At 41.0% G+C, this 24,985-nt stretch overlaps 1 protein-coding gene and 1 non-coding gene across 3 annotated transcripts in view; both read left to right on the top strand.

Annotated features, from left to right (window-relative positions):
- The window catches only part of MED23 (mediator complex subunit 23), a 54,118-nt gene extending 30,601 nt beyond the window's left edge, over nucleotides 1-23,517 (top strand). For both annotated transcript variants that reach the window (XM_045010778.1, XM_045010779.1), the window contains 13 exons: nucleotides 1,970-2,133; nucleotides 3,283-3,407; nucleotides 4,179-4,384; nucleotides 5,466-5,646; nucleotides 7,514-7,684; nucleotides 8,840-9,056; nucleotides 9,761-9,997; nucleotides 11,199-11,364; nucleotides 12,413-12,485; nucleotides 13,843-14,057; nucleotides 15,303-15,423; nucleotides 20,635-20,766; nucleotides 21,776-23,517. In XM_045010778.1, the coding sequence (XP_044866713.1) occupies nucleotides 1,970-2,133; nucleotides 3,283-3,407; nucleotides 4,179-4,384; nucleotides 5,466-5,646; nucleotides 7,514-7,684; nucleotides 8,840-9,056; nucleotides 9,761-9,997; nucleotides 11,199-11,364; nucleotides 12,413-12,485; nucleotides 13,843-14,057; nucleotides 15,303-15,423; nucleotides 20,635-20,766; nucleotides 21,776-21,934 (2,167 nt within the window). In that variant the 3' untranslated portion in view covers nucleotides 21,935-23,517. The remainder of the gene's footprint in view (nucleotides 1-1,969; nucleotides 2,134-3,282; nucleotides 3,408-4,178; nucleotides 4,385-5,465; nucleotides 5,647-7,513; nucleotides 7,685-8,839; nucleotides 9,057-9,760; nucleotides 9,998-11,198; nucleotides 11,365-12,412; nucleotides 12,486-13,842; nucleotides 14,058-15,302; nucleotides 15,424-20,634; nucleotides 20,767-21,775) is intronic.
- TRNAR-CCU lies at nucleotides 14,464-14,536 on the top strand. Its single transcript has one exon. It is a non-coding gene; the product is annotated as a tRNA-Arg (tRNA).
- Nucleotides 23,518-24,985: the final 1,468 nt, after the last annotated feature.

Below are 24,985 nucleotides of genomic sequence, written 5' to 3'. Positions count from 1 at the left end.
GGTGTCCCTAGCCTCTGTTCGTCAGAGGATGGAGATGGATGGCAGGAGAGAGATCACTTGATCATTGCCTGTTAGGTTCACTCCCTCTGGGGCACCTGGCATTGGCCACTGTCGGTAGACAGATACTGGGCTAGATGGACCTTTGGTCTGACCTGGTATGGCCATTCTTATTTTCTTATGTTCTTATGACCCTTACATAATAGGTTGTCAGTATTTGCCTGATACACCCATCCTGCTAGCAGCTGTTGATTCTGCTAGGAAAGTGTTAAATGAGTTCTGCTGAATCAGAAGCAGGTGGCTTCCCTGAATATAATGGAACAAGATACTATCAGGGTATGGACTGAGCAGTAGGGCTGACCAGAAGACAAGAATTCCATTTCACAACAAATGTCAAGGTTTCAGCGTTTGGTTTTTTCTGCATCATTATGAAACCAAGACCTTTCAAAGTGTTCCACGAAAAGCCAAAGAGAGAGACTGTCCCACCACAGAGTAGGAAATAGCCTGGGAGTTAGGGCAATCTCACTGGGATGTAGAAGACCCAGATTCAAGTCCTTGCTCTGCCTGATTTGCAGCAGCGACTTGAACTTGGCTCTCCCACATCGCAACTGAGTGCCCTAATTGCAGGATTATAGAGCTAGTGCCTGACAAATTAATACAAAGTGGAACCACACCAATTGGAGAGATTGGGGGACATTCCCTGCAGAATACTCAATAACCCAGTGATTAGGGCTTTCATCAAAAAATTCCCGACCAGCTCCACTGAGAGTCCTGTGGTAGAAGCTCAAGGTGCAGTCAAGTGTGGGCAGGGGCGGCTCTAGCGCTTTCGCCGCCCCAAGCACGGCGGCACACCGCGGCGGGGCGCTCTGCCAGTCGCCGGAGCCGCCTGCCGCCCTCCCGGGGACCGGCAGAGCGCCCCCCGCGGCATGCCGCCCCAAGCACGCGCTTGGCATGCTGGGATCTGGAGCCGCCCCTGAGTGTGGGGAAACAGCTTGAGTTGAACTTAATTGTTGAAAGGTCCTTGTTAATAAAGCAAAACCCTAGGAAGGGTATGAGCTGTTGAGTATCAAGCTCCTTTGTCCAGATCAGTTTTCTCAGTTGATACCAAGGAAGTCCTTCTGCCTACATTCTGATCTATTAGCTCACGTACAACTGTAAGCTGCTTAGTAGTTACCCATCTCCGCTGAGAGAGCAGGGGAAAAAGTGAGAGGGACAGGAAAGTGGAGGAGTCTATGTTGTCATTGATTGTGATTATGGTTATGAACTTTTGCATGTCTCTTGAAAGATAAGATCATGGCAGAGACCTGTCAACACAGAACTAGAAGTACACAACTAGAAATGAAACAATTGGACTCTGCATTGTAGGTGTTTCAATAAATTTAGATGATACAATGTCAATATCTCTTAAATTGCTTCTAACTAGCAAATGAGAAAACTAGCTGTTGTTGGACCAATGAAGAATTTAAAATAATGCACCTCAAATGAAAAGAAATATTTTATTTCCTTTCTCCATCCCTCCCCCTGAGATTTTAATTCAAACGGTATAATTACTATCTGGCACTGTAAATGAAGACGTTGGCTTTGCAACTTCCTATACCACATTTGTCTCTTTAAATAATGACTTCACATCTTTGGACTGAGATTCTCAAATGTAAAAAAAAAAAATGATTTTTGGGTGCCCCTCAGGAGAGTTCTTGCCCCTTTTCAGAAGGTATGTGCTCAGCACTTTCTTAAAACCCAAAGATGGAGGCATCCAAAATCACTGATCATCTAAAATTCTTGGCCGTAGCCACCAAAAAGCACAAGTACATTGTTCTTTCCATACTAAAACTGTTTTGAAAACAATTATATACGTATTATGTGAAGCAAAAAGGTAACAAATGACAAGGAGTACTAAAGTTTTTCAGTTTTATAGTAGCAGTGTATTTATCTTTCCCCTAACCAGCCTAACTTTTTTCCTTGTCTTCTTTAGTGTTGAGAGCACTGCTCTAAGGCTAATCACAGCGTTGGGCAGCTCTGAGGTCCAACCACAATTTACACGTTTCCTTAGTGACCCTAAAACAGTTCTTTCAGCAGAGTCAGAAGAACTCAACAGGGCTCTGATTTTGACTCTAGCAAGAGCAACACATGTGACAGGTAAGAGTGAATTTGTCAAATAAGGGATAATCTACATGAAAGTGGATTAAATCATCTTCCTCCAAATACAGAGATGCCACTCAGGGGCCAACAGCTAGCATTAATGCAATGCTAACATTCTGAAATCAAGAATTGAATATTAGAATATTTATTCTACAACGTAAAGTCAGTTAACCTGCACAAATGTATTTTCCATTTTAGTTTTCCTTATTACATTTAAATGCTTGTGTACTAATGCACACCATAAAAATATATGGAATGTAGAACAGGGCTAAAGTTAATGTTGTGGAAGAAGCCTTCTTAAAGGTGATCTGCAAAGCAAAAGAAAACTTGGCTTTTATGTCCTTTTTATGATTTTTAAAGGCCTGAAAGGTTTGGATGAGTGTTTTAGATAGGAGAGAGTTAAAAGCTTTTTATTTATTTTTTTTATTTTTTTTTTACTTTGGAAATTCAGATAGTCTGGAGACTGACTGGAGAATTAGTACAATTATAATATCAGAAAATCCAAGAGAGTGAAAGTTTGAACGGGGAAGAGATTTTGGGCATTTTCTGACTTTTTTGTTCAATTTTTGCAACCTTAACATTGCATTAACATTAGCTTTTTACATTGACTAAGTTAGAATGTTTCATAGGCTTCACATGCATTTCTGTTCAGAAAAGTTGATTCTTTAAAAATGATGTCTTGTTGATTGTCTCTCAATGATTTCCATATCATACCTACTCAGTTTACAAACAAGGTGTGTCTTGCAGTTGCCAGTCCAGCAAGCTAAGTCTAGTATCTTAAAACGAAACTGGGTTATTTCTAGCTCATTTGTCAACAGCCATAAAGATTCTGCAACTGCCACACAGTAATTCTGAAACTGTTATAACTTCTTATTTGTGCATCTTCAGCAGGATAAAATCCAGCCCATTCTCCCCACGGGTGTGTTGGTTCTACAGAATCAATCAGGAGTGTGAAAAAGAAGAACGAAAAAAGGGAGGATGGGCAATATAAATATTTTAGACAGACAAATACGTAAACCTGTCTGTTTTTTCCAAGATTTGAGTCCTACTAATATAAAAGCCTGGGGAGGAAATGTCAGTTTTATGTGAAGATCCAATTTCACCAATCCATTGTGTTTGATTAATGTTGCATATGTGTCCATTTAGACTTTTTCACAGGCTCCGATTCAATTCAGGGAACTTGGTGCAAGGACATATTGCAGACTATCATGAGTTTCACTCCCCATAATTGGGCCTCACACACACTAAGCTGTTTTCCAGCTCCACTGCAGGTAATTGTTTCAAACTAAGTGCTTGAACAGCTGGGAAAATAATTATCTCAGTGGGATCTTTGTTGTCCCCTTCATAGTTAGTTTTCTTCCCTTCTACATTATGCCCAAGTCACATGAGAAATCGTGCATGATTTTGAAATGGTAGGTGTTTTAGGATGAAATGTTTGGGCAGTGGTTGTTACCAAAAAAGATAAAGCAGTGTTTGCAGATCTTTGCAAAATTACATGACAGATGACTTCTTTCACATTGGAAAAGGTTTTCATTCATAGTGGAGATATGTCAGCAGGTTTTGCATCTGTTGTTCAGGCAGGGTGTCCTGCCACTTTGAGGTTTCCTGGTCGGTGGGGAGCTTGCTTTTGATGATGAGGTTGGGGGGGGAGGGTGCTGTTTGAAGGCCAGAAAAGGGGGTTCAGAAAAGATTTCTGTAAGGATGGGATCCCCACTGAATGAGTTGTAGTTGTTTGATGATATCCCGGATGGGTTCCAGTGTGGGGTGATAGGTGACCACTAGGGGTGTGTATTCAGAGGAGGTTTTATTTCTGTATTGAAGCAGCTTTTCTCAGGGTGTTTGGGTGGCTGTGACACTGAGTACATTTCCCAGACCTGAAGAAGAACGTTGTGAAAGCTCGAAAGCTTGTCTCTCTCCAACAGAGGTTGGTCCAGTAAAAGATATTACCTTGTCTCTTTAATATTCTGGGACTGACATAGCTACAACAACACTGCTTAAATGTTTCAGACTTGTCAGTTAATAACAAACAAACTTTATTTCAGGCATTTTTCAAACAGAATAATGTTCCCCAAGAAAGCCGTTTTAACCTAAAGAAGAATGTGGAAGAGGAATACCGAAAGTGGAAGTCTATGACCAATGAGAATGATATAATCACCCACTTTTCCATGCAGGGCTCCCCTCCCCTATTCCTTTGCCTCCTATGGAAGATGCTGTTAGAGACTGATCACATTAATCAGATTGGCTACAGGTGAGCTTTTAAAAATGTAGCTGCATTCTGTACCAGTTATAACTTAAGGGGATGGTAAGCTTTCTTCAGTACAGTGGGCACAGTTCTTCTACACCAGGGTTATCAGCTTTAGTACGTTGCTCGATGATGGGTTTTGATGTACAATTAGAAGGTTCAACATACTTTAAGGATTGCATAATGTCTAACAGTAGTGCTTACTGCTGGTTGGTGCTTTTTTTATGTATAAATTTCTATGATGTACTTATCTCCTGATAAAAGTGACAGATGCAGGTGAAGGATTCAGCTGTTGAGTTGGAGTTTTTTGGGTGGTGGGGAGAGATAAGTGGTCTACAAAGTCAGAGTTTTACTTACGTTGAAGCACTGATCTAGACAGTCTTTCTGTTCATCATTTACTATTTATTTGAAATATTTTAATAACTTTAGTCGAAGGCCAAATACCAAAAGTTTTATTGGGTTTGACTGCTCAGAAGGCTTATTTCTGAATTGAAGAAGTTAATAATTTTCATTGCTGTCAAACTCTCATTTCCAGTTTTAGAAAGCTTAAAATGTGCTGTGCCAACAAAAAATCAGTTATCCTCTTTCCTCCCTCACTAGGCCTGTCAGAGCAATTACCGTACTAAATATCTGATAAAATGCTTGATAGGCTTCCCTACAGTTAGGAAATGTGATGCCATTGGTACTGTGCGTGTAAAAAACGAATTACAGAAAAAATTAACTCGTTTTTAGCAGCATGTCATATCTCATGTAGAACTGAAGAATTCAGTTCTACAAGACATGCATGTATATTTATAGAGACTTATGCCCAGTATCTATCCATGAAGCCAAAAATGATTTATTTTTACTGCTAACTAGCAGCCTGTGGTATCCTGATCTGGAATGCCATCACTTCTGGGAGTTGGGTTACGCTTATTAGCATGTTTTGATGTTTGTATTTGAATGCATATTTTGTATAAAAACTTGAAACACAGTCCTGCAAAATTGGCCAGATAAAAATGTATCAAGACATCTATACATTATGCAGTCTGCTTCTGCTATGTGCATGTTACAGTAACGAGATCATTTCTTTCCCTCTGCTTGCTAGAGTTTTGGAGAGAATTGGGGCTCGAGCTCTGGTTGCTCACGTTAGGACATTTGCAGATTTCTTGGTCTATGAGTTCTCCACGTCAGCGGGAGGCCAGCAACTCAACAAATGTATTGAGATTCTTAATGACATGGTGTGGAAATATAACATTGTAACACTGGACAGGCTGATACTGTGCTTGGTAAGTATGACCTTAGTGGGTTAGTTGCAAGATGTTTCTTTATCCAAAATTTGGCTAATGTTTTCTGATCCACTTCTATAGCAGTCACTTGCGTAGGTGTAGTGTGACTTCAGTTTTTGGGGAAGCAGCTTCAGTCCGGGCATCACATTGGGGGCAAATTCCATGCTTGCCTGAGGCTTGCAGTTTGGGGGGCAACACCCTACTGTTCCCCCCCAAAAAACTATGTTCATTCTTGTGCAAATATATTGAATTGAATAGTGACTAATTACTAGTTCAATAATCCAGTAGTACTATAGAACTACAGATTTCCCCCCCCCACACACACACACACACACACCCTGAGTGAGTGAGTGAGTGAAAACTAGGAGTATCACAAATGTCTCATTCTCTGGTGAGGAGAACTCTGTCTTGCTTTATTGATCATATAACGGCATTGAACGAATTGGAATTGTTAACACCATTGTATGGGGCTGGTTCTCTTCCCTCTTAGCTTTGCAATGACAGTTCATATTTTGAAAGGGAACAAGGTGCATCACAGATGCCATATTGGCAAATAAATGGAAAACCTCATGTGGCCTTTGGACAAAGCTATCTTTGTTTCAGGGAGGTTAAAGATCTGCCAGCTGTCTCAAAAGGGTGGGTACGAGGGATTGTATGCTCAGTCTTAAAGAAGACTGAGTCTTCTTTAAGTTCCCTTGCTCTTTTCATTGGTTAGGAATTCTCAAAAAACTAGCTAAAGTATTACTTCAGTAGGTACTATCCTTTCACCAGAGTTTAAAATCTCTTAGTGCTACCAAAAGAAATGTCCAAGATGATACGTCAAAAACTGAATGCAGTGTTTGCAGTTCCACAAAGACCTAACCCCGGAATGACTAGAATTTTGAAACTGGCATACCTTTCTTGATACTATCAGTGTTGGAGGGATGTTCGTAAAATCGATTTGGCAGCTGGGATAAAGCTATGATTGGGGATGCCTCTCACTGAGGAACATGAGAGAATTTCTTCCCTGGGAAAAGAGTGACTTGATGAGCACTTATTTCTGGGAGGGGATGGTGTCCAGACTTCAGACCCTTGCTTCCATTCTGTGCCTACACACACAGAATATAGTGAGTGGGTGAGTTGGCTGGCCAATTATATTAAAATTAGGATGTTTAATCACCCTAAAGTAATTAACAATGTAGATACTTAACCATTTACCAAGAGTTGTGGTGGATTCTCCATCACTGGCAATTGTTAAATCAAGATCGGATGTTTTTTCTAAAAGATGTGCTCTAGGAATTATTTTGGGAAAGTTCTATGGCAGGGGTGGCCAACCTGAGCCTGAGAAGGAGCCAGATTTGCCAATGTACATTGCCAAAGAGCCACAGTAATACATCAGCCGCCCCTCCATCAGATCCCCTCCTCCCGGCCACCGGCAGCCCTGCCAATCAGCGCCTCCCCATCCCTTCCCGCACTTCCCGATCAGCTGTTTTGTGGCATGCAGGAGGCTCTGGGAGGGAGGGGGAAGAGCAAGTGCACGGCAAGCTCAGGGGAGGGGATGGGAAGGGGTGGAGTGGGAGCAGGGCCTATGGCAGAGCCAGGGTTTGAGCAGTGAGCACCCCCTGGCACATTAGGAAGTTGGCTCCTGTAGCTCCAGCCCCGGAGTCGGTGCCTATTCAAGGATCCGCATATTAACTTCTGAAGAGCCGCATGTGGCTCCAGAGCAACAGATTGGCCACCCCTGTTCCAAGGCCATTGTTATACAGGAGATCTGACTAGATGATGACAATGGTCCCTTCTGGCATTGGAATCTATGAATGAAAGCAGACAGCATTAGCTATAATTTTACATTGTTCTGCAATCTAATACTTTTGTTGTTTGTTTAAAGGCTATGCGCAGTCATGAAGGAAATGAAGCCCAGGTCTGCTACTTCATAATTCAGTTACTCTTACTCAAGCCTAATGATTTTAGAAACCGAGTGAGTGATTTTGTAAAGGAGAACTCTCCAGAGCACTGGCTGCAGAATGATTGGCATACTAAACACATGAGTTATCATAAGGTACTATAGATTACACCAGAGGATTGTGCAATGTGTGCTGTGCAGTTGGGATACTGAAGTAGTCCTTTGTTTTGTGTATTATTTGCATTTTGGTTATACTCCTTGTTCTGCTATTCAGTGTGTCATTTAACACCACAACGGTAACTTTTAAAGGTACATTTAACGTTAGTAACTTTTGAATATTTAGGTTAATGTAAAATTATTTTATGTTTACAGATTAGTGTAAAAAGAAAATGTGCATGTAATACTAAAAGATAGACGTGACTGAAGAATTAGGAGTCTCTGCTCATCTGAATCCCACATTTAATCCTTGATTTTTCTGGAAGCCAGTCAGAAAGAACAAGGACCCAGTTTCTCCTTTCTGTTTGTGAATTGGGGAAAATATAGATTATTTGTTTTTTCATTAATATAGGGTTAACCATTAGTAATCATTAAGGGGCAGATTTAACTAGGCTTCTGCAAGCTTCCACAGTATTGAAAATAGAATGTAACACTCACAGAGAGGGAGACAGTCTGGATTTTAGTGTTGCCAAAAAAGTGGTAACTGCTGGCTGAGGCAGAGCATGACAGCTGGAATATTATATAAATCTTAAACTGTGCCCCATCACATGGTATGTAAGCACCATCCAGCTATGCTTTATATGTCATGTGTGGTTCCTTCTTCATTCCTTTCCCCGGGGAGAAATCTCATACAAATTGTTTTTAATGTATTGATTCAACACATGACAGACCAGTGTTCTTAGGCTCCAGGGGAAGCATATAATGTTAAATAGAGTTGATTTCTCTCTTGATCTTCCTTGGAGTCTTTGACAAGAAGGTTGGATAAGTGATGGTGTCACTGGCTACCTGATATCAGGATTAATTTTCTTTTAGTACTTTATACCTCCCTGCACCAGTTTTAGTGACTCTGAAACTCTCTTTTTTTTAAATACTTTTTCAAGAAAAAATGAGTTTATTATATTTTGTCCAATTATATTTAGTTACTGTGTTCATACCTTCTCTTTGCATGTACATGTATACATATAATTCTAAATTGTTACGGAGTGTCTACAGATTAGAATACAAAGTAGCTTCAGTACATTTTTAAAGTATTGCAAGTACTCAGTAATGTTTTCAGTATACTTTTTAAAAAAAATCTATTTTTGATTTCTACAGAAATATCCTGAAAAGCTGTATTTTGAAGGGTTGGCAGAACAGGTCAACCCTCCTGTTCAGATCCAACCCCAGTACCTACCCATCTACTTTGGAAATGTGTGCCTCCGTTTCCTGCCAGTATTTGATATTGTAATCCACAGATTTCTGGAATTGCTTCCAGTGTCCAAGTCCCTGGAGACTCTATTGGATCATCTAGGAGGCTTATACAAATTCCATGGTAAGCTCTTCAAGCCCATTAGCTCTTTATACTTGTGATACAATCACTACAGATTCTTCATCATGGTTCATATCAGTAAAGTCCTGTCCACAATGGGAAACCAAACCTTATTAGCTAACTGTGTTTTGAAGAGCAACTTGGTTTACTAGCAGAACCATAATGGCTGACTCTTTTTGAACGCTGATCTAGCTGTTTCAGTGTGGTATGGGCTTTGATATAGTAAACTTTGTTAGCAAGAACCTTGTTTAATGCTACCCACTCTATCCATCCTCTTCCTTCTCAGCAGGGTTCAAACACAGTTTTTTAACTTGGTTGTAATCATGTTGAGTATGACGCAAACCATGTTGTAATAATGGCACAACAGTGTCAGTCTTGTTCTTTTTACTCCTTGTTTCTTGTCAAGGTCTCCCCATGAGATGCTCTCTAATGCTGTGTATATAGAGAGGCCTTATAGGAGGAGTTTACTTATTTGTAAATAATATTTTAAGCAATATCACAAACATAGAAATATTGGTTCTGACCTCGTTTCAGATACACTTTTTGTCCAGTTTCATTTAACATAGTGGTACAGCAACGATAAAAACATGAAGCATTTCTACTTCGTATATCTGTTTTTACATCACCCTTAATTTTGCATAAGCTTACTATTAACAATATAAAATTAAGTGTGATACTACAGTGTTTATGGGGGGGTTTGTTGGCAGACCGTCCAGTGACATACCTATACAATACTCTTCATTATTACGAGAGGCATCTCAGAGAGCGCACAAACCTCAAGCGGAAGCTTGTCCATGCCATCATTGGTTCTCTCAAAGATAATCGACCACAAGGCTGGTGTCTAAGTGACACTTATCTCAAATCTGCTATGAATGTACGAGAAGATAATCCATGGATCCCCGATGACACTTATTATTGCAAACTGATTGGAAGACTAGTAGACAATATCCTTTCTATAATGATTTGTGCTTAAAGAAAATTATCAGTATTGTAGTTTCAGTTCACCAGAGTTTGGTTATGTTCCATACAATTGAAACACTGTAGGACTGAGGGCTTGTCTCCACTTACCAGGGGATCGACACTCAACAGTTGATCCACGGCGGTCAATTTAGCAGGTCTAGTGAAGTCTCGCTAAATCGATCACCAATCGCTCTCCCATTGACTCCGGCACTCCACCAGAACGAGAATCATAAGGTAAGTCAACGGGACCCAGCGTGGTGTAGACACCGCAATAAGTCGACCTCAGGTTATTCACGTAGCTGGCGTTGCATAACTTAGGTCGATTTAGCCCCGTAGCATAGATCTGCCCTGACTCTCCCTGGCCATCCTCTTCCCCTTTTCTCTAATGCCAACCTGCTGAGAAGTTGGCTAGTTCTCTGTGCACCTTTCTAATCCTCCTCCCGCAGCTCCACCATTTCCTCTACTTTGCTGAGATGTCCAACTTCAGCGGAGCTGGACTTGTCTCTCTGATTGAGGGAAACTAAAAGCATATAAACCCCTAGTTTACATAAGTTTTAAGCGTCTAATGATGCCAGTGATTCCACTGTCCTGTAAGTAGAAAAAAGCACTTTGTGTTGTTGATCTGGAACGCCTCTAATTTTCAGTGGCAATCAGATAGTCATTGTTATTTGTTCTTTGTCTATTCAAGAGTTTAATGTTTTTCAGTGTTGCCACCTGAAAAATGCTAATACGAGTAGTATGTTTACATTTAACAATATACTTCAAAACAGATTATTAATAGTGTAGAAATTTTTCACCATTTTTCTAATAAACAAAATATCTTAGGTTTAGTGTAAATGGACTCTGACATGGCCCAAACTCAATAAATCTTCCTGTTAGAAAAGTATCTGTTGTATTGTGTGTATGTATGGGTTTCTATATATACAGATATTTCTCTAGATATTTATTTAAATAATGCTTTCCAATAACTGACTTATTGTCTTAAATATGTGCCTTTGATTGACTGTGGCCTTTAGTGTGTGTGTGTGTGAAAAATACACACATCAGGAATTTGTGGGACTTTATTGTTTTGTTTGTGTATTAGATATATTTTGTTATAAATACATTTTGTACATGCAGAACTACATTGTTTGCTTCTTACCAGTCCCCATGTGGGAATTTGTTGTTTTCCTTAATCATTGTTACCTATGGCTGGCAAGTCACCTGGTCCATTTCCAAACTGCGACTGGAGATTCAATGAGTTTCCTAACCCAGCTGCCCATGCTCTTCATGTTACCTGTGTTGAACTCATGGCTTTGGCTGTTCCAGGAAAGGATGTGGGCAACGCACTTTTAAATGTTGTGTTAAAGAGGTACATTGCTCTCTACAAAAAGCAGTACAGTGGTTACAAATTGCTAACTGGTTCTGAAACTTCCTTTTCTTAAACATTGTTTTATATATTGATATCCTTGGGAGGTGAGCAGTAGTATGCTGTTGGATGCCATTCTAAGAGCCAAGAACAAAAAATGTGTGTGGTGAATACCTATACAGTACCTTAGATCCCAGTGCTGGTGTTGACTGAGATTCAGCTTCATGTGGGAGAGATGGAGGAAGTACCGTACATTTGTCAGCAACTTGTCCAGTGTGTTCATAGGCGTTAACAGGAGGGGAAAGGAGTCATGTATAGCACTCCACATCCAGAGGGGGAGGGCCATCAGTTGCTGCAACAAAAGATCTTTGACTGAAGGGAGGAAAGCAGAAAAATTGGTAGGATGCCTGAGGTCCAAAAATGCATCATAGTTTAAATTTTTATACGCATTTAATATCTGTTATCATAATTTTCACTGTTGCCATCTGATATTGGAACTGCATTTTACAGATCTCATTCCGTATTGCCACATGAGATATTTGGACTTGATTCCTAAGCTCACTGACTTGCTTTTTGGGCCAGCAGGTACTGAAAGAGTTGTAAAGGGACGAAGCACCTTGCATTTAATCAGTGACTCACATGGCCATCTCTAAGTGGTAATGATAGGTTGAAAGAAAGGATTCCTTTCCCACCTTACTCAGCCAAGGAAGGTTGCCCTGATGCAGGCTTTGGGACCATGGGGAAATGAGTCATCAAAGGAACCAATATCACTGTGAAGACTTTATTCGTACAAATGCCTCTAATGAAAATATCTTAAAAGAAAACATGTTACAGGAACAAAATTGTTTTAAAAGTTTTCCATGCAGTGTCAATGTGGTACTCAACTAACCAGTTAAATAAACCACATAGTCACGTGTTTGTATATAGAGCTTTTTCTTAAGACAAAATTCTATAATTTCTCTAGGAATATACTTCATTCATCATAAATACATCAAAAGTCATGAGAAATCTTATCTAACTTCAGACTTTTTTTTCCCCTCCCTATTTGTAGTCAGCCTCTGGTGCCAAGAGAGAATATCACAGCTTGGATGAATGCTATTGGATTGATTATCACAGCCTTACCAGTGAGTCTGTATGTATTTTAAAATTTTCTGAACAGAGAAGAGAATTCATTCTTCCATAAAAGCTGATATAGCTGGTAATCTCTGTGAGGGATTAATGCGACTAGTTTCTTTCTGATGTACCTGGAGTAGTTCCAAAAGCCACTGGGAAGCTTATGAAAAACCTGTGCTTTGTCCTTCATTGTCTGACCAAACCCACTTTGGGATTGCGGGGAGAGGAAGCATGAAAACTGGATTTTTCACAATCTTGTTTCCTCGGTACCTTGTGGGAAAATAAAGTTTTGCTATACATTAACTACACAAAATTTCTTGTGCAGTGTTTAAGTTTGAGAATGAAATCAGAAAATTCTCTAAGATAAGAAGTCTGATGTAACATTAACTCTGCACATTCCATATAACTTTATTGAGCATAATGGAATAGGGATAAATCATAGAAAGGAAGTGTAAAATTTAACAAGGAAAACAAGAACAGGAAATACGCATAATTGAGTTTAAATTGTTATAGTAGAAACTTTCATCTTTTGAAGATGCTGAGTTTTAGTGTTTGATGACTCGGCTTCAACACTGATGAATATTTTTGATTTAATTTCCCTTTTTCACCCCTTTTCTGCTCTGATCCCCTTTCCACTTGATCTACCAAAGTTATTTCCACACCTTCCCCAGTTACATCATGCATCCCTTTGAAGCCCTCCATTTTCTTCCTATTTCTCATTGTAAAAAATGTAAGCGTCTCATCTTCATCTACAAGTTCCTGCATCTCTGCTTTCTTTGCTCCCTACAGTCTCCTGCCTTAACACCTCCCTTTGTCTCCTTTTCCCATCCTTGTCCCCAGCCTCTGTTTGCCAGAAGCCGGGAGTGGACGACAAGGGATGTATCACTTGAGGATTACCTGTTCTGTTTGTTCCTTCTGAAGCACCTGGCATTGGCCACTGTTGGAAGACGGGATACTGGGCAAGATGGACCATTGGTCTGATCCAGTATGGCCGTTCTTATGTTCTTAGCTTGTGCATTCTATTGTTCCTATGCCTGGAACAGTTCCCCCATCCTCTTCCACCAACTGCCACTCTTTTCTGCTTCAGATCACTCTTTAAATTCCATATTTTCAAACAGTCCCTCCACCCTTCTTTTCATTAACAATCCCCAGGCTTCTTCTCTCCTGATTGGTGGTATCTTGTCTTATTTAGGTATTAAGATCTTTGTCAGGAAATGAGTAGGTAAAATATTTGTGTAAATTAAGAATTCTTTATATAAATATTTTTTAATAATTTACAGTAATCTGAGGAAGGTGGGGGAGAAAGTGTTACCTTTTCTTCTAAAAATTAAAAGAATAACAATCATTTGGGTTTTTTTGTTTTGCCAGGAGCCATACTGGATTGTCCTCCATGATCGGATTGTCAGTGTTATCAACAGTCCTAGCTTGACATCAGAGACAGAGTGGGTTGGTTATCCATTCCAGCTCTTTGACTTCACAGCTTGCCATCAGTCCTACTCTGAGATGAGCTGTAGCTACACTTTGGCATTGGCACATGCCGTTTGGCATCATTCTAGCATTGGCCAACTTTCCCTCATTCCAAAGTATGTATAATGGGTAACTGATCATTTAAAGTATACTTTTGACACCCCGTCTGTATTGTGTACAGCAACACAATATGTCCAATATGTACACAAGGAAGTGTGTGGCGGAGAGAGAAAGCAAATCAGAATAAGTACTAAAAAAATCCTCTAAAACATGGGTGATGGTAGGGTTTTTTGGTTTTTAAGCTGGTTCTTGTCTCTTTTATCTATATCTTTGGGCTCTCCACCAGTCTGTGGTAGCCTTCAGGGTATGATGTAAAGCAAATTTTATCTCATTTAGCTTGTGTTTTGGTTTTTTCTTACTCATTACAGTTTGGCTGCAGCTTTTACAGGTAGTGGCCGTACACTTGCTTAATGCCATCCATTATGATTATCTCTGTGTAATTTTGTCTTTAATCTTTGTAGGGCCCTAGTGGCCTAATGGATAAGGCATTGGCTTCCTAAGCCAGAGATTGTGGGTTCAAGCCCCATCTGGGGTGAAAAACTCCTTTGTTGCCAGTGGGGCAAGTGCTTTAAAGCAGACATTGCAGTGATACACTTGGAGATGTCCTTAGAAAGCCAGGAAGTTGTAGCATTTCATACCTTGCGGTTCATTAAAAATCTAGTTAAAATGTATTTCCATACTGCCCTATTAATGGGAGCATTCAGAGCCTGGGTGTGGGGGTTAACTCAGCTTCCATTTTAGCTTTTCAGTTCACCTTTTAATATTCTGTCCTGGATTTATCGTTGTCTACATAAGTGGGGGATGGCATGAAGTACTAGTGACAATCAGGTGACCCTATTCAGTGACTTAGTGCCATGTCACTACCCAGGAGGCCTGCATTTGCCTCTCCCTTTCATTCTGCAGGCTGATCTTGGGTGAGCCTAGGCAGCTTCTAGTCCTTGGGACCGTGTGAACCATTCATAGCTAAGTCATGATCCCTACAGCTAGTTTTGCTGACATACTGAGTACAGTTCTGTGAGTGTTATTCAGCAAGTGTTCAGTCATTTTTAACATGAGGACTCAAGTTTGGGCTTTAGGGGAGGATGAAACACTTTGACGGTATTTCCACCATAGCAAAATGCTGTCACTCCCAACCCATGTGAGGTAGAGCAAGAAAACCCCAAATGCAGTCATGAATGTCTGAGCCCAATGAGTGACGATCATATTGAATGTTGAAAAATGGTGTTGATTTTGGTGGCATGACTACTTTAACATAAGATAAATGTACTAAATAGTGATGTGTCCTGTTTGAAATACTGCAGATTCCTCACTGAAGTCTTGATACCCATAGTGAAGACAGAATTCCAGTTACTTTATGTTTACCACCTTGTTGGTCCTTTTCTACAGCGGTTTCAGCAAGAGAGGACACGATGTATGATAGAGGTAAAATATAGCTCTTGTCCTGGCTTTTATAGAATCATAGAATATCAGGGTTGGAAGGGACCTCAGGAGGTCATCTAGTCCAACCCCCTGCTCAAAGCAGGACCAATTCCCAACTAAATCATCCCAGCCAGGGCTTTGTCAAGCCTGACCTTAAAAACCTCTAAGGAAGGCGACTCCACCACTGCCCTAGGTAACCCATTCCAGTGCTTCACCACTCTCTGAGTGAAAAAGTTTTTCCTAATATCCAACCTAAAGCTCTCCCACTGCAACTTGAGACCATTACTCCTTGTTCTGTCATCGGGTACCACTGAGAACAGTCTAGATCCATCCTCTTTGGAACCCCCTTTCAGGTAGTTGAAAGCAGCCATCAAATCCCCCCTCATCCTTCTCTTCTGCAGACTAAACAATCCCAGTTCCCTCAGCCTCTCCTCATAAGTCATGTGCTCCAGCCCCCTAATCATTTTTGTTGCCTTCCGCTGGACTCTTTCCAATTTTTCCACATCCTTCTTGTAGTGTGGGGCCCAAAACTGGACACAGTACTCCAGATGAGGCCTCACCAATGTTGAATAGAGGGGAATGATCACATCCCTCGATCTGCTGGCAATGCCCCTACTTATACAGCCCAAAATGCCATTAGCCTTCTTGGCAACAAGGGCACACTGTTGGCTCATATCAAGCTTCTCATCCACTGTAACCCCTAGGTCCTTTTCTGCAGAACTGCTTCCTAGCCATTCAGTCCCTAGTCTGTAACAGTGCATGGGATTCTTCCTTCCTAAGTGCAGGACTCTGCACTTGTCCTTGTTGAACCTCATCAGGTTTCTTTTGGCCCAGTCCTCTTAATTTGTCTAGGTCCCTCTGTATCCTATCCCTACCCTCCAGCGTATCTACTACTCCTCCAAGTTTAGTGTCATCTGCAAACTTGCAAGAGTGCAGTCCACGCCATCCTCCAGATCATTAATGAAGATATTGAACAAAACTGGCCCCAGGACCGACCCTTGGGGCACTCCACTTAAAACCGGCTGCCAACTAGACATGGAGCTGTTGATCACTACCCGATGAGCCCGACGATCTAGCCAGCTTTCTATCCACCTTATAGTCCAGTCATCCAGCCCATACTTCTTTAACTTGCTGGCAAGAATACTGTGGGAGACCGTGTCAAAAGCTTTGCTAAAGTCAAGGAATAACACATCCACTGCTTTCCCCTCGTCCACAGAGCCAGTTATCTCCTCATAGAAGGCAATTAGGTTAGTCAGGCATGACTTGCCCTTGGTGAATCCATGCTGACTGTTCCTGATCACTTTCCTCTCCTCTAAGTGTTTCAGAATTGATTCCTTGAGGACCTGCTCCATGATTTTTTATAGTCTATTCTGTCTGGTCTTTGAAACTCAAAAGCAGGGGGAATCTTTGAAATTAAAGCCTCAGTCCTGCAATGAGCTCTGTGAGACCAGAACCCAGTGCTTTCATGGAGCTTGCTACTTGAAGGGATCGAACCCACCAGCTTATTGAAAATTTATTACTTTTTAATATACAATGAACTTAGCATTTAAAGTAATTAAACATCAGGTCAAATATATACACACACTTTATCACTCTTGCAGTGTATGCATAATAAATTGTAGACAGGACTGGTTGCGCTAGTTAAGCCTTTAGTTAAGGTTGCCCAATGCTCTCCTTTGGTAAGGCCCTACCAAATTCATGGTCCATTTTGGTCAATTTCACAGTCATAGGATTTTAAAAATCATAAATTTCATGATTTCAGCTATTTAAATCTGAAATTTCACAGTGTTGTAATTGTAGGGATCCTGGCCCAAAAAGGAGTTGTTGGGAGGTGGGGGGAGGGTCGCAGAGTTATTGTAGGGGGAGTTGCGGTACTGCTACCCTTAACTTCTGCACTGCCGCTGGTGGTGGCACTGCCTTCAGAGCTGGGTACCTGGAGAATGGTGGCTGCTGGCTGGAAGCCCAGCTCTGAAGGCAGTGTCACTGCCAGCAGCAGCACAGAAGGAAGGATGGCATGTTACGGTGTTGCCTCCCTTACTTCTAGGCTGCTTCCTGCAGAGCTGGGTCCTCAGTCAGCAGCCACCACTCTCTGGGGGCCCAGCTCTGAAGGCAGAAGTGCAGAAGTAAGGGTAGCATGATACAGTATTGCCACCCTTACTTCTGCGCTGTGTCGGTGGGGCGCTGAGCCGCCCAGCTCTGAAGGCAGAGCAGAAGTAAGGGTGGCAATACCATGACCCCCGTAAAATAACCTTGTGACCCCCCTGTAATTCCCTTTTGGGTTAGGACCCCCTGTGAAATTGGCATAGTAGAGGTTAAAAGCACACATAAGACCAGATTTCCCAGGGGGAGACTGGATTTCATGGTCCGTGTTGCATTTTTCGTGGCCATGAATATGGTAGGGACCTAATTATAAGACCCTTTTTCAGGTGTGTACAACTTTGCCAAACTTCAGCCTTTCAAGTTAAAATTTTTGATGATGGGTATCTGCCTCAGGTTGAATATTTTTGTGAAGTTTTACTTAAAATGGTTCCACTATACCCATGTCTTTTTTTAAAAATGTATAAATCTTGCCATTGTTTCATTACTTTCATGTTTTGGAGTAAATGCTTGAAATTTGGCAGGGGAGTCACCTAAGTGTCATGGATGCATCTTGCCATCCATGTGAAATTTTCCCAAATTTGGCCAAGTTATAAGCCCCTGAAAAGTCCTCGGGGAGGGGGCATCAGGAATGAGAGGAGGAGGAGTTAGTCCCTTCCCTAACTGGCCCTCCATACAATTTCCGAAACCTGATGCGGCCCTCAGGCCAAAAATTTTGCCCGCCCCTGGTGTAGCAGCTAAATTCTCCGAAGATTCTCAGTGCTCCCCTTGGTGGTACCCCAGCAGCATGGAGGATTAGGAAGATCTACCCTGACTGGATTGCAGGAGGGGTAGGGCAGAGAGAAAGAGAGAGTGAGGGAATTGCAGGACCCAGAGGATGGGGAGGACAGCAGAAGGGGATAGGAGCCAGGGGTTGGTGACAGGAGCTGGTGGGGTGAATAGCAGCAATGGGGAAGAAGGAGAAAAGAGTGAGGGCGGAGTATATAGACACAAACAGGGGAATGAATAGGAACAGAGTGGGCCAAACAGCCTGGAGACACAGGAGGAGAAAGGTCTTTAACTACTAGAGAATACTCCTCTCCAGAATTTGGAGTTTAACTCAGGAATCCTGAGTCTTTACATTCCTCTGTTGTCAGGTAATAGTGCGTCTCTTATCTCCCTCTAGTGGCTGGTCTACATACAGGCTAGCAACTGACTGTGGCTACCAGTTACTCTGTTATCTCAACTGGTAGAGGTCTGTGCTGTGGATCTTAAGATCTTTATCACCGTCACCTATTACCTTATGCTGACTCTTGGGTTTAATTTTATTTCTTTAGACTTACAAAACCACAAAAAATGCATATTCTGTGTTTCATGCAGCCCTTAATGTTTCTTTAAATAATAACACATATCACAATAGAAAGACAACACTGCAACAAATTCCATAATATGCCAGCACTAATTTGCTAAACCTTACAGCAAAAAGATTGAAGAATAAAAAAGAAGAAAAATAAACTATTCAGGGCAGAAAAGAGCATCTTTTTATACATTTCTATAAAGCGCCTAGCACACTTCTGAGTGCTATATACTGTAAACAACCACTAAATATTGCCTCCAGTGGCTTCTTTCTCTCTTCCCTCAGGAAGAAAATAGACTTTTTTTATATTTGTATTCCACGTGCAGAGCAAGAATATAATGCTCTTCGAGAAAAGTAAAGGGAAAAGACTTCAAATTTCTTAGTCGCTTTAGTCCACTGACCACCTCGTTACTTCTCCATAAAATTCTCACTCTGGCTTTGGCTACACTTATACTTCAAAGCGCTGCCGCGGCAGCGCTTTGAAGCGCTAAGTGTAGTCAAAGCACCAGCGCTGGGAGAAAGCTCTCCCAGCGCTGTCCGTACTCCACCTCCCTGTGGGGAATAAAGGACAGCACTGGGAGCGCGGCTCCCAGCGCTGGGGCTTTGACTACACTGGCACTTTGTAGCGCCGCAATTTGCAGCGCTGCAGAGGGTGTGTTTTCACACCCTGCTGCAGCGCTGCAAATTTGTAAGTGTAGCCAAGCCCTCTGTTCCTGAGAGACATATTCACTTTATCCTCTGCCTCTCAAATAGGGAACAAATACCTTTTGACTTAGGTGACTAATCGTAGAGATCAAATGTTAAATACCCCTAGGCTGAAACATGTTTGCACAAAACATTTGTTTAATAAATACAAACAAACATTCTTTCAAATCATGATCTGTTCATGGAGAATTCATGAACAGTTAAAAGAATATATTAAACAAACAAACCAACCCAGAGTTTGCCCAGCTTTAGGTACCACTGTACATTAATTAGCATTAGTTTATGCCCATCAACTAACAGGAGACTTTAAAATCTTATTCTGTATTGGTGTAGCACTCACTAGGAGTCCAGCAAATCCCATAAACACATGTTTAAAGTCTGTTTCAGTCAATGAGATTTAAGTTTGTGCTTAATACTTTGCTGAAGAGGAATAGTTTGCTGACTCAACCTAGTAAAAAGCTGATTAAAAGCATTGGGTAGCAAACTACATAAATAAAACGACCATAATTCAGATTTTTGAAAGGTTATTAAATTATTGTAATTTTCAAAGTGAGGCACCGTGGGGCTAGTTAGGCGACACGTATGCTATGAGCTAGGAGGTGATTCCCTTGCTCATGTACACATACTCGTGCTGGCTCTCATCGAGCTAGTACGAGTACAAATAGCAGTGCGGCTGTGGTACCACAGGTAGGGCAGCATAGGCCGGGCCTAGTACAAACCCACCTGAAACGGGTCGATATGTATTTGTCACAGCCGTGCCTCTACCGCTGCTGTCTGTGCTACCATGGCCACGCTGCTCTTTGTACTCGTGCTAGCTCAATGAGAGCCTGCGTGAGCATATTTACATGAGCAGGAGAATCACATTGCTGGTTCATACTGTAGACATAACCTTAGAGTTGTCAGCCTTCTTTCACAAGAAAGTAAACGTTTAACAGGAAGATCAGATAAGTAGAAGGTGCACATAATAAATGTATTTCTCCTTCACAAAAGAGTAAACTTAAAAATATAGCATGTAAATCCAGACAGCAAATGTGTTAAACTTTTTGTTTTCGTTTGTTTTTTATGTATGAAAACAGATTGGGGTGGCGTTTTATGAAATGCTTCTGGATGTGGACCAATGCAGTACACATCTGAACTACATGGATCCCATATGTGATTTCTTGTATCATATGAAGTACATGTTTACTGGGGACAGTGTGAAAGATCAAGTAAGCGAACAATATACCTTGAAGCTAAAAGCAAGGTTACATTTACTATAACAATTTGTACCATGATCTCTTTTTGTGTATGATCTTAAATGTAAAAGGATCACAAAACCCTTCAGAGCTGATCAGTATATGTACGTTCCCGAACAATTACTGGCACAGTTTTTATAGTTAAAAGCTGTATGCCAGATTTGGAGACAAATTTCAGACCACAGAGAAATTGTGACTGGAGTTTGATTTTCTTTATGAGATGGCAACAGGAGTGCTGCTATATAAATGTCATAAGCATTTATGTTTAGATTTTTGTGCTATTTCCAATCCACACATTCTGAGTTTAACTTTGAGCTTTGGGTTCAAATTAAATAACTAAATTTCATCTGGTTTTGTTGCAAAAGCATAAATCATCCCAAGTTCACCAAAAGGGTTCTTGAACTTCATTGAATCTTTTGCTGAAACCTGATCCAAGTTTCTATTTTGAAACAAAGTGCAAAGTCCAAATACGTGTTATGTTTCCTGAATGCATTTTGCACGGCTTTGGTTGAGTCCTAGACCAAGGCGGTTTTGGGATGAGAACTGACGTGATTCAGGGATTCATTTAGGTTGCGTTTAGGATAAATCCGTCTTGCCGTATTGTTCTAGGGTATCATTCTTCTCTTGCATTAAAATGTGTCAAATTACTTTGTGTTTTGATAATACTTTTGTGGGCACGTCTAAATGGCAGCTGGGAACATACTTCCCAGTGTGGGAAGATGGATGGGCTACCAGGGTAGCCAGGGTAGCACAAGTGGCTGCTCAAGTGAGTTGCCTGAGCACAAACCTGCCCAGCCCCCCGGGAATGTACTTGAGTGGCTAGCCCAAGCCGCTGCCCTTGCTATCCCCCAGCTATATTGCTGTGTTTAGCGCATTAGCTTGAGAAGAGCTTGTGCATGTCCATTTGCCTGCACTGGGGAGCATACTCCCAGCCACAGTGTAGATGTATCCTGAGGAGTCTTTTTTGTTTTGTTTTTTATAGGTAGAGAAAATTATTTGCAATTTAAGGCCGTCTTTGAAACTCCGTCTACGTTTCATAACACACATCAGCAAAATGGAACCAGCTGCTATTCCTCAGCAATCCATCAACAGCGGGTCTCCAGCACCACAGCCTAGCCAAGTGCCTGTTAATGTTGCTTAGCCAGTAACACAATAGGACATCACACCGGTGTCTATGTGAAGACTCTTTTCTATTGACCAGGATGAAACTCTCTTTGATCTGAATTTGGTGACATTGTGTAACAAGGGAAGAGAACCATCTCCAGCCTGCTGCTTCATTTTGATTTGTGTGGTGAATCAGTTTTTGCATCACCTGCACGCCACTCTTCCTGTCTATTTATATCAGAGACTAGATAAGGTATGTGTTGAACTGGTCAAAGGTATGCTGCAAGCAGTGGCATTTGTGGATGTATGAGAAGATGACTGTTTTGTAAAGCAGCTCCGTATCCCTCTTCAAGCCATCGTAGTTTTCCTTCTTTCTATCTGTCTATATTATCTTTTTTCAGAGGTGCCTAGCATGGTGGTATGTAAAAACCTAGTTTTCTTTTAAATGAAAACGTTAATCCTAAATGTCAGCCAGATTCTCTCTTCAAACCCTGGGATCGAATATTAATCCATGGACTAAACATAAAGATGGTCACTTCAATTGTAATTCACCAGTACTGCCTACTTAATCACTAGGGCACAGATATTGATAACCTCACTCATCTTGAGTACTGCCTTTTTGAAGTCAGTGGGGCTACCCATGTAATAAGGTACCATCCAACATGAGTAGAGGCAGCACAGTCAGATCTTGCGTGCACAGATCCCTTTTACTTGACCTCCTGCTCATGAAGAGATTGAGAGGGGAGAATTAATGTTCTTGATTTTTGATTATATGAACAAGTTTAGTCCCACAGGGAGAGTGCTTAACTACATGCTTAAGTTCCAATGATGTAAGTCAATGGGACTTGCATATCTGATTAAAGTTAAGGATGTATTTAAATGCTTTCTTCAGTTGGGGAGTTAGGGCTTGTCTGCACATACAGCACTGCAGCAGCATAGCTGCAGTACTTTAGTGAAGACACTGCTACACCGACAGGAGAGCATCTTGTGTCGGCTTAGCTAATCCACCTCCATGAGAGGTGGTAGTTATGTCGACAGGAGAAGCCACCCCCCGTTGACAGCACTGTATATGCTGGGGGTTAGGTTGGTATGACTACATTACTCAGGGGGGGTGGATTTTTCACACCCTTGAGCAATGTAGTTACACCAATGTAGGTTTGTAATGTAGACCTGGCCTTAGTCTCTTTAGAGACTGTGGATGACTCTTGTAAAGTAGGGAATTTACTGATGTCTTCATTAAAGTAAACAGATGAGCAGTGGCTTTGATTTGGCACCAACTAACAGACTGCTAGATTATTAGCCAAAGACCATCTAAAATGGAACTGTGTTTAAAATCTGTGGATTCAATTAAGATTTGCTGGTTGATATTTATCTTCCTTAGTTGGGAAATGGTCAGTCACGGTTGGATTTTTATCATATCTAAGCTTTATTTTAGGTTTGTGTAATCCACTACTTTAATTCTTCAAACATTATTTGTGTATGTGTACTGTCAGTTGTTTACCAAGTATGAGTGGATAACAAAAGCGAAAATAGTCTCAATTACGATTTGTGAAATATTGATCATATTTGACATCTTTAAAGAATTTTTTAATTAAAAAAAACCCTTGAAGTTTATGGTAATACTGTTTGCTATCTTATGCCTTATTATTTATTTGCCATGCTTTTCAGTTTAAAAATAGGGGTTAATTATAACATCTAAATCTGTGTCCTAAATCTTCAGTTCTACAACAATACCATCTCAGATGATGATTTCCACAGAACTCACAAGTTTAGTAAGGTTAGGCCTCATGAGCACCTCCTGCTAAAAGCCCTGGTGCTATAAAAATAGTATTTATTCTGTAGAAAGAATTCTTCATATCAGTCTGCATAGTCAACACCTAGCATAGATAATGGAGCAAGTAATTAAGGAAATCATCTGCAAACACTTGGAAGGTGGTAAGGTGATAGGGAATAGCCAGTATGGATTTGTAAAGAGCAAATTGTGTCAAACCAATCAGATAGCTTTCTTTGATAGGATAACGAGTCTTGTGGATGATGGAGAAGCGGTGGATGTGGTATACCTAGTCTTTAGTAAGGCATTTGATACGGTCTCGCATGATATTCTTATCAATAAACTAGGCAAATACAACTTAGATGGGGCTACTATAAGGTGGGTGCATAACTGGTTGGATAACCGTACTCAAAGAGTAGTTATTAATGGTTCCCAATCCTGCTGGAAAGGTATAACAAGTGGGGTTCCGCAGGGGTCTGTTTTGGGACCGGCTCTGTTTAATATCTTCATCAACGACTTAAATATTGGCATAGAAAGTCCACTTATTAAGTTTGCAGATGATACCAAACTGGGAGGGATTGCAACTGCTTTGGAGGACAGGGTCATAATTCAAAATGATCTGGACAAATTGGAGAAATCATCTGAGGGCAAACAGGATGAAGTTTAACACAGCCAAATGCAAAGTGCTCAACTTAGGAAGGAAAAATCAGTTTCACACATACAAAATGGGAAGAGACTGTCTAGGAAGGAGTACGGTAGAAAGGGATCTAGGGGTTATAGTGGACCAGAAGCTAAATATGAGTCAACAATGTGATGCTGTTGCGAAAAAAGCAAACATGATTCTGAGATGCATTAACAGGTATGTTGTGAGCAAGAAACAAGAAGTCATTCTTCCGCTCTACTCTGCGCTGGTTAGGCCTCAACTGAAGTATTGTGTCCAGTTCTGGGCACCGCATTTCAAGAAAGAAGTGAAGAAATTGGAGAGGGTACAGAGAAGAGCAACAAGAATGATTAAAGGTCTTGAGAACATGACCTATGAAGGAAGGCTGAAAGAATTGGGTTTGTTTAGTTTAGAAAAGAGAAGACTGAGAGGGGACATGATAGCAGTTTTCAGGTGTCTAAAAGGTTGTCATCAGGAGGAGGGAGAAAACTTGTTCACCTTAGCCTCTAAGGATAGAACAAGAAGCAATGGACTTAAACTGTAGCAAGGGAGGTTTAGGTTGGACATTAGGAAAAAGTTCCTAACTGTCAGAGTGGTTAAACACTGGAATAAATTGCCTAGGGAGGTTGTGGAATCTCCATCTCTGGAGATATTTA

Source organism: Mauremys mutica, chromosome 3 (genome assembly GCF_020497125.1).
Source record: "Mauremys mutica isolate MM-2020 ecotype Southern chromosome 3, ASM2049712v1, whole genome shotgun sequence".
Taxonomy (NCBI): Eukaryota; Metazoa; Chordata; order Testudines; family Geoemydidae; genus Mauremys; species Mauremys mutica.
Note: the sequence above shows the minus strand (reverse complement) of the source record. Positions and strands in the feature narration are given on the sequence as shown.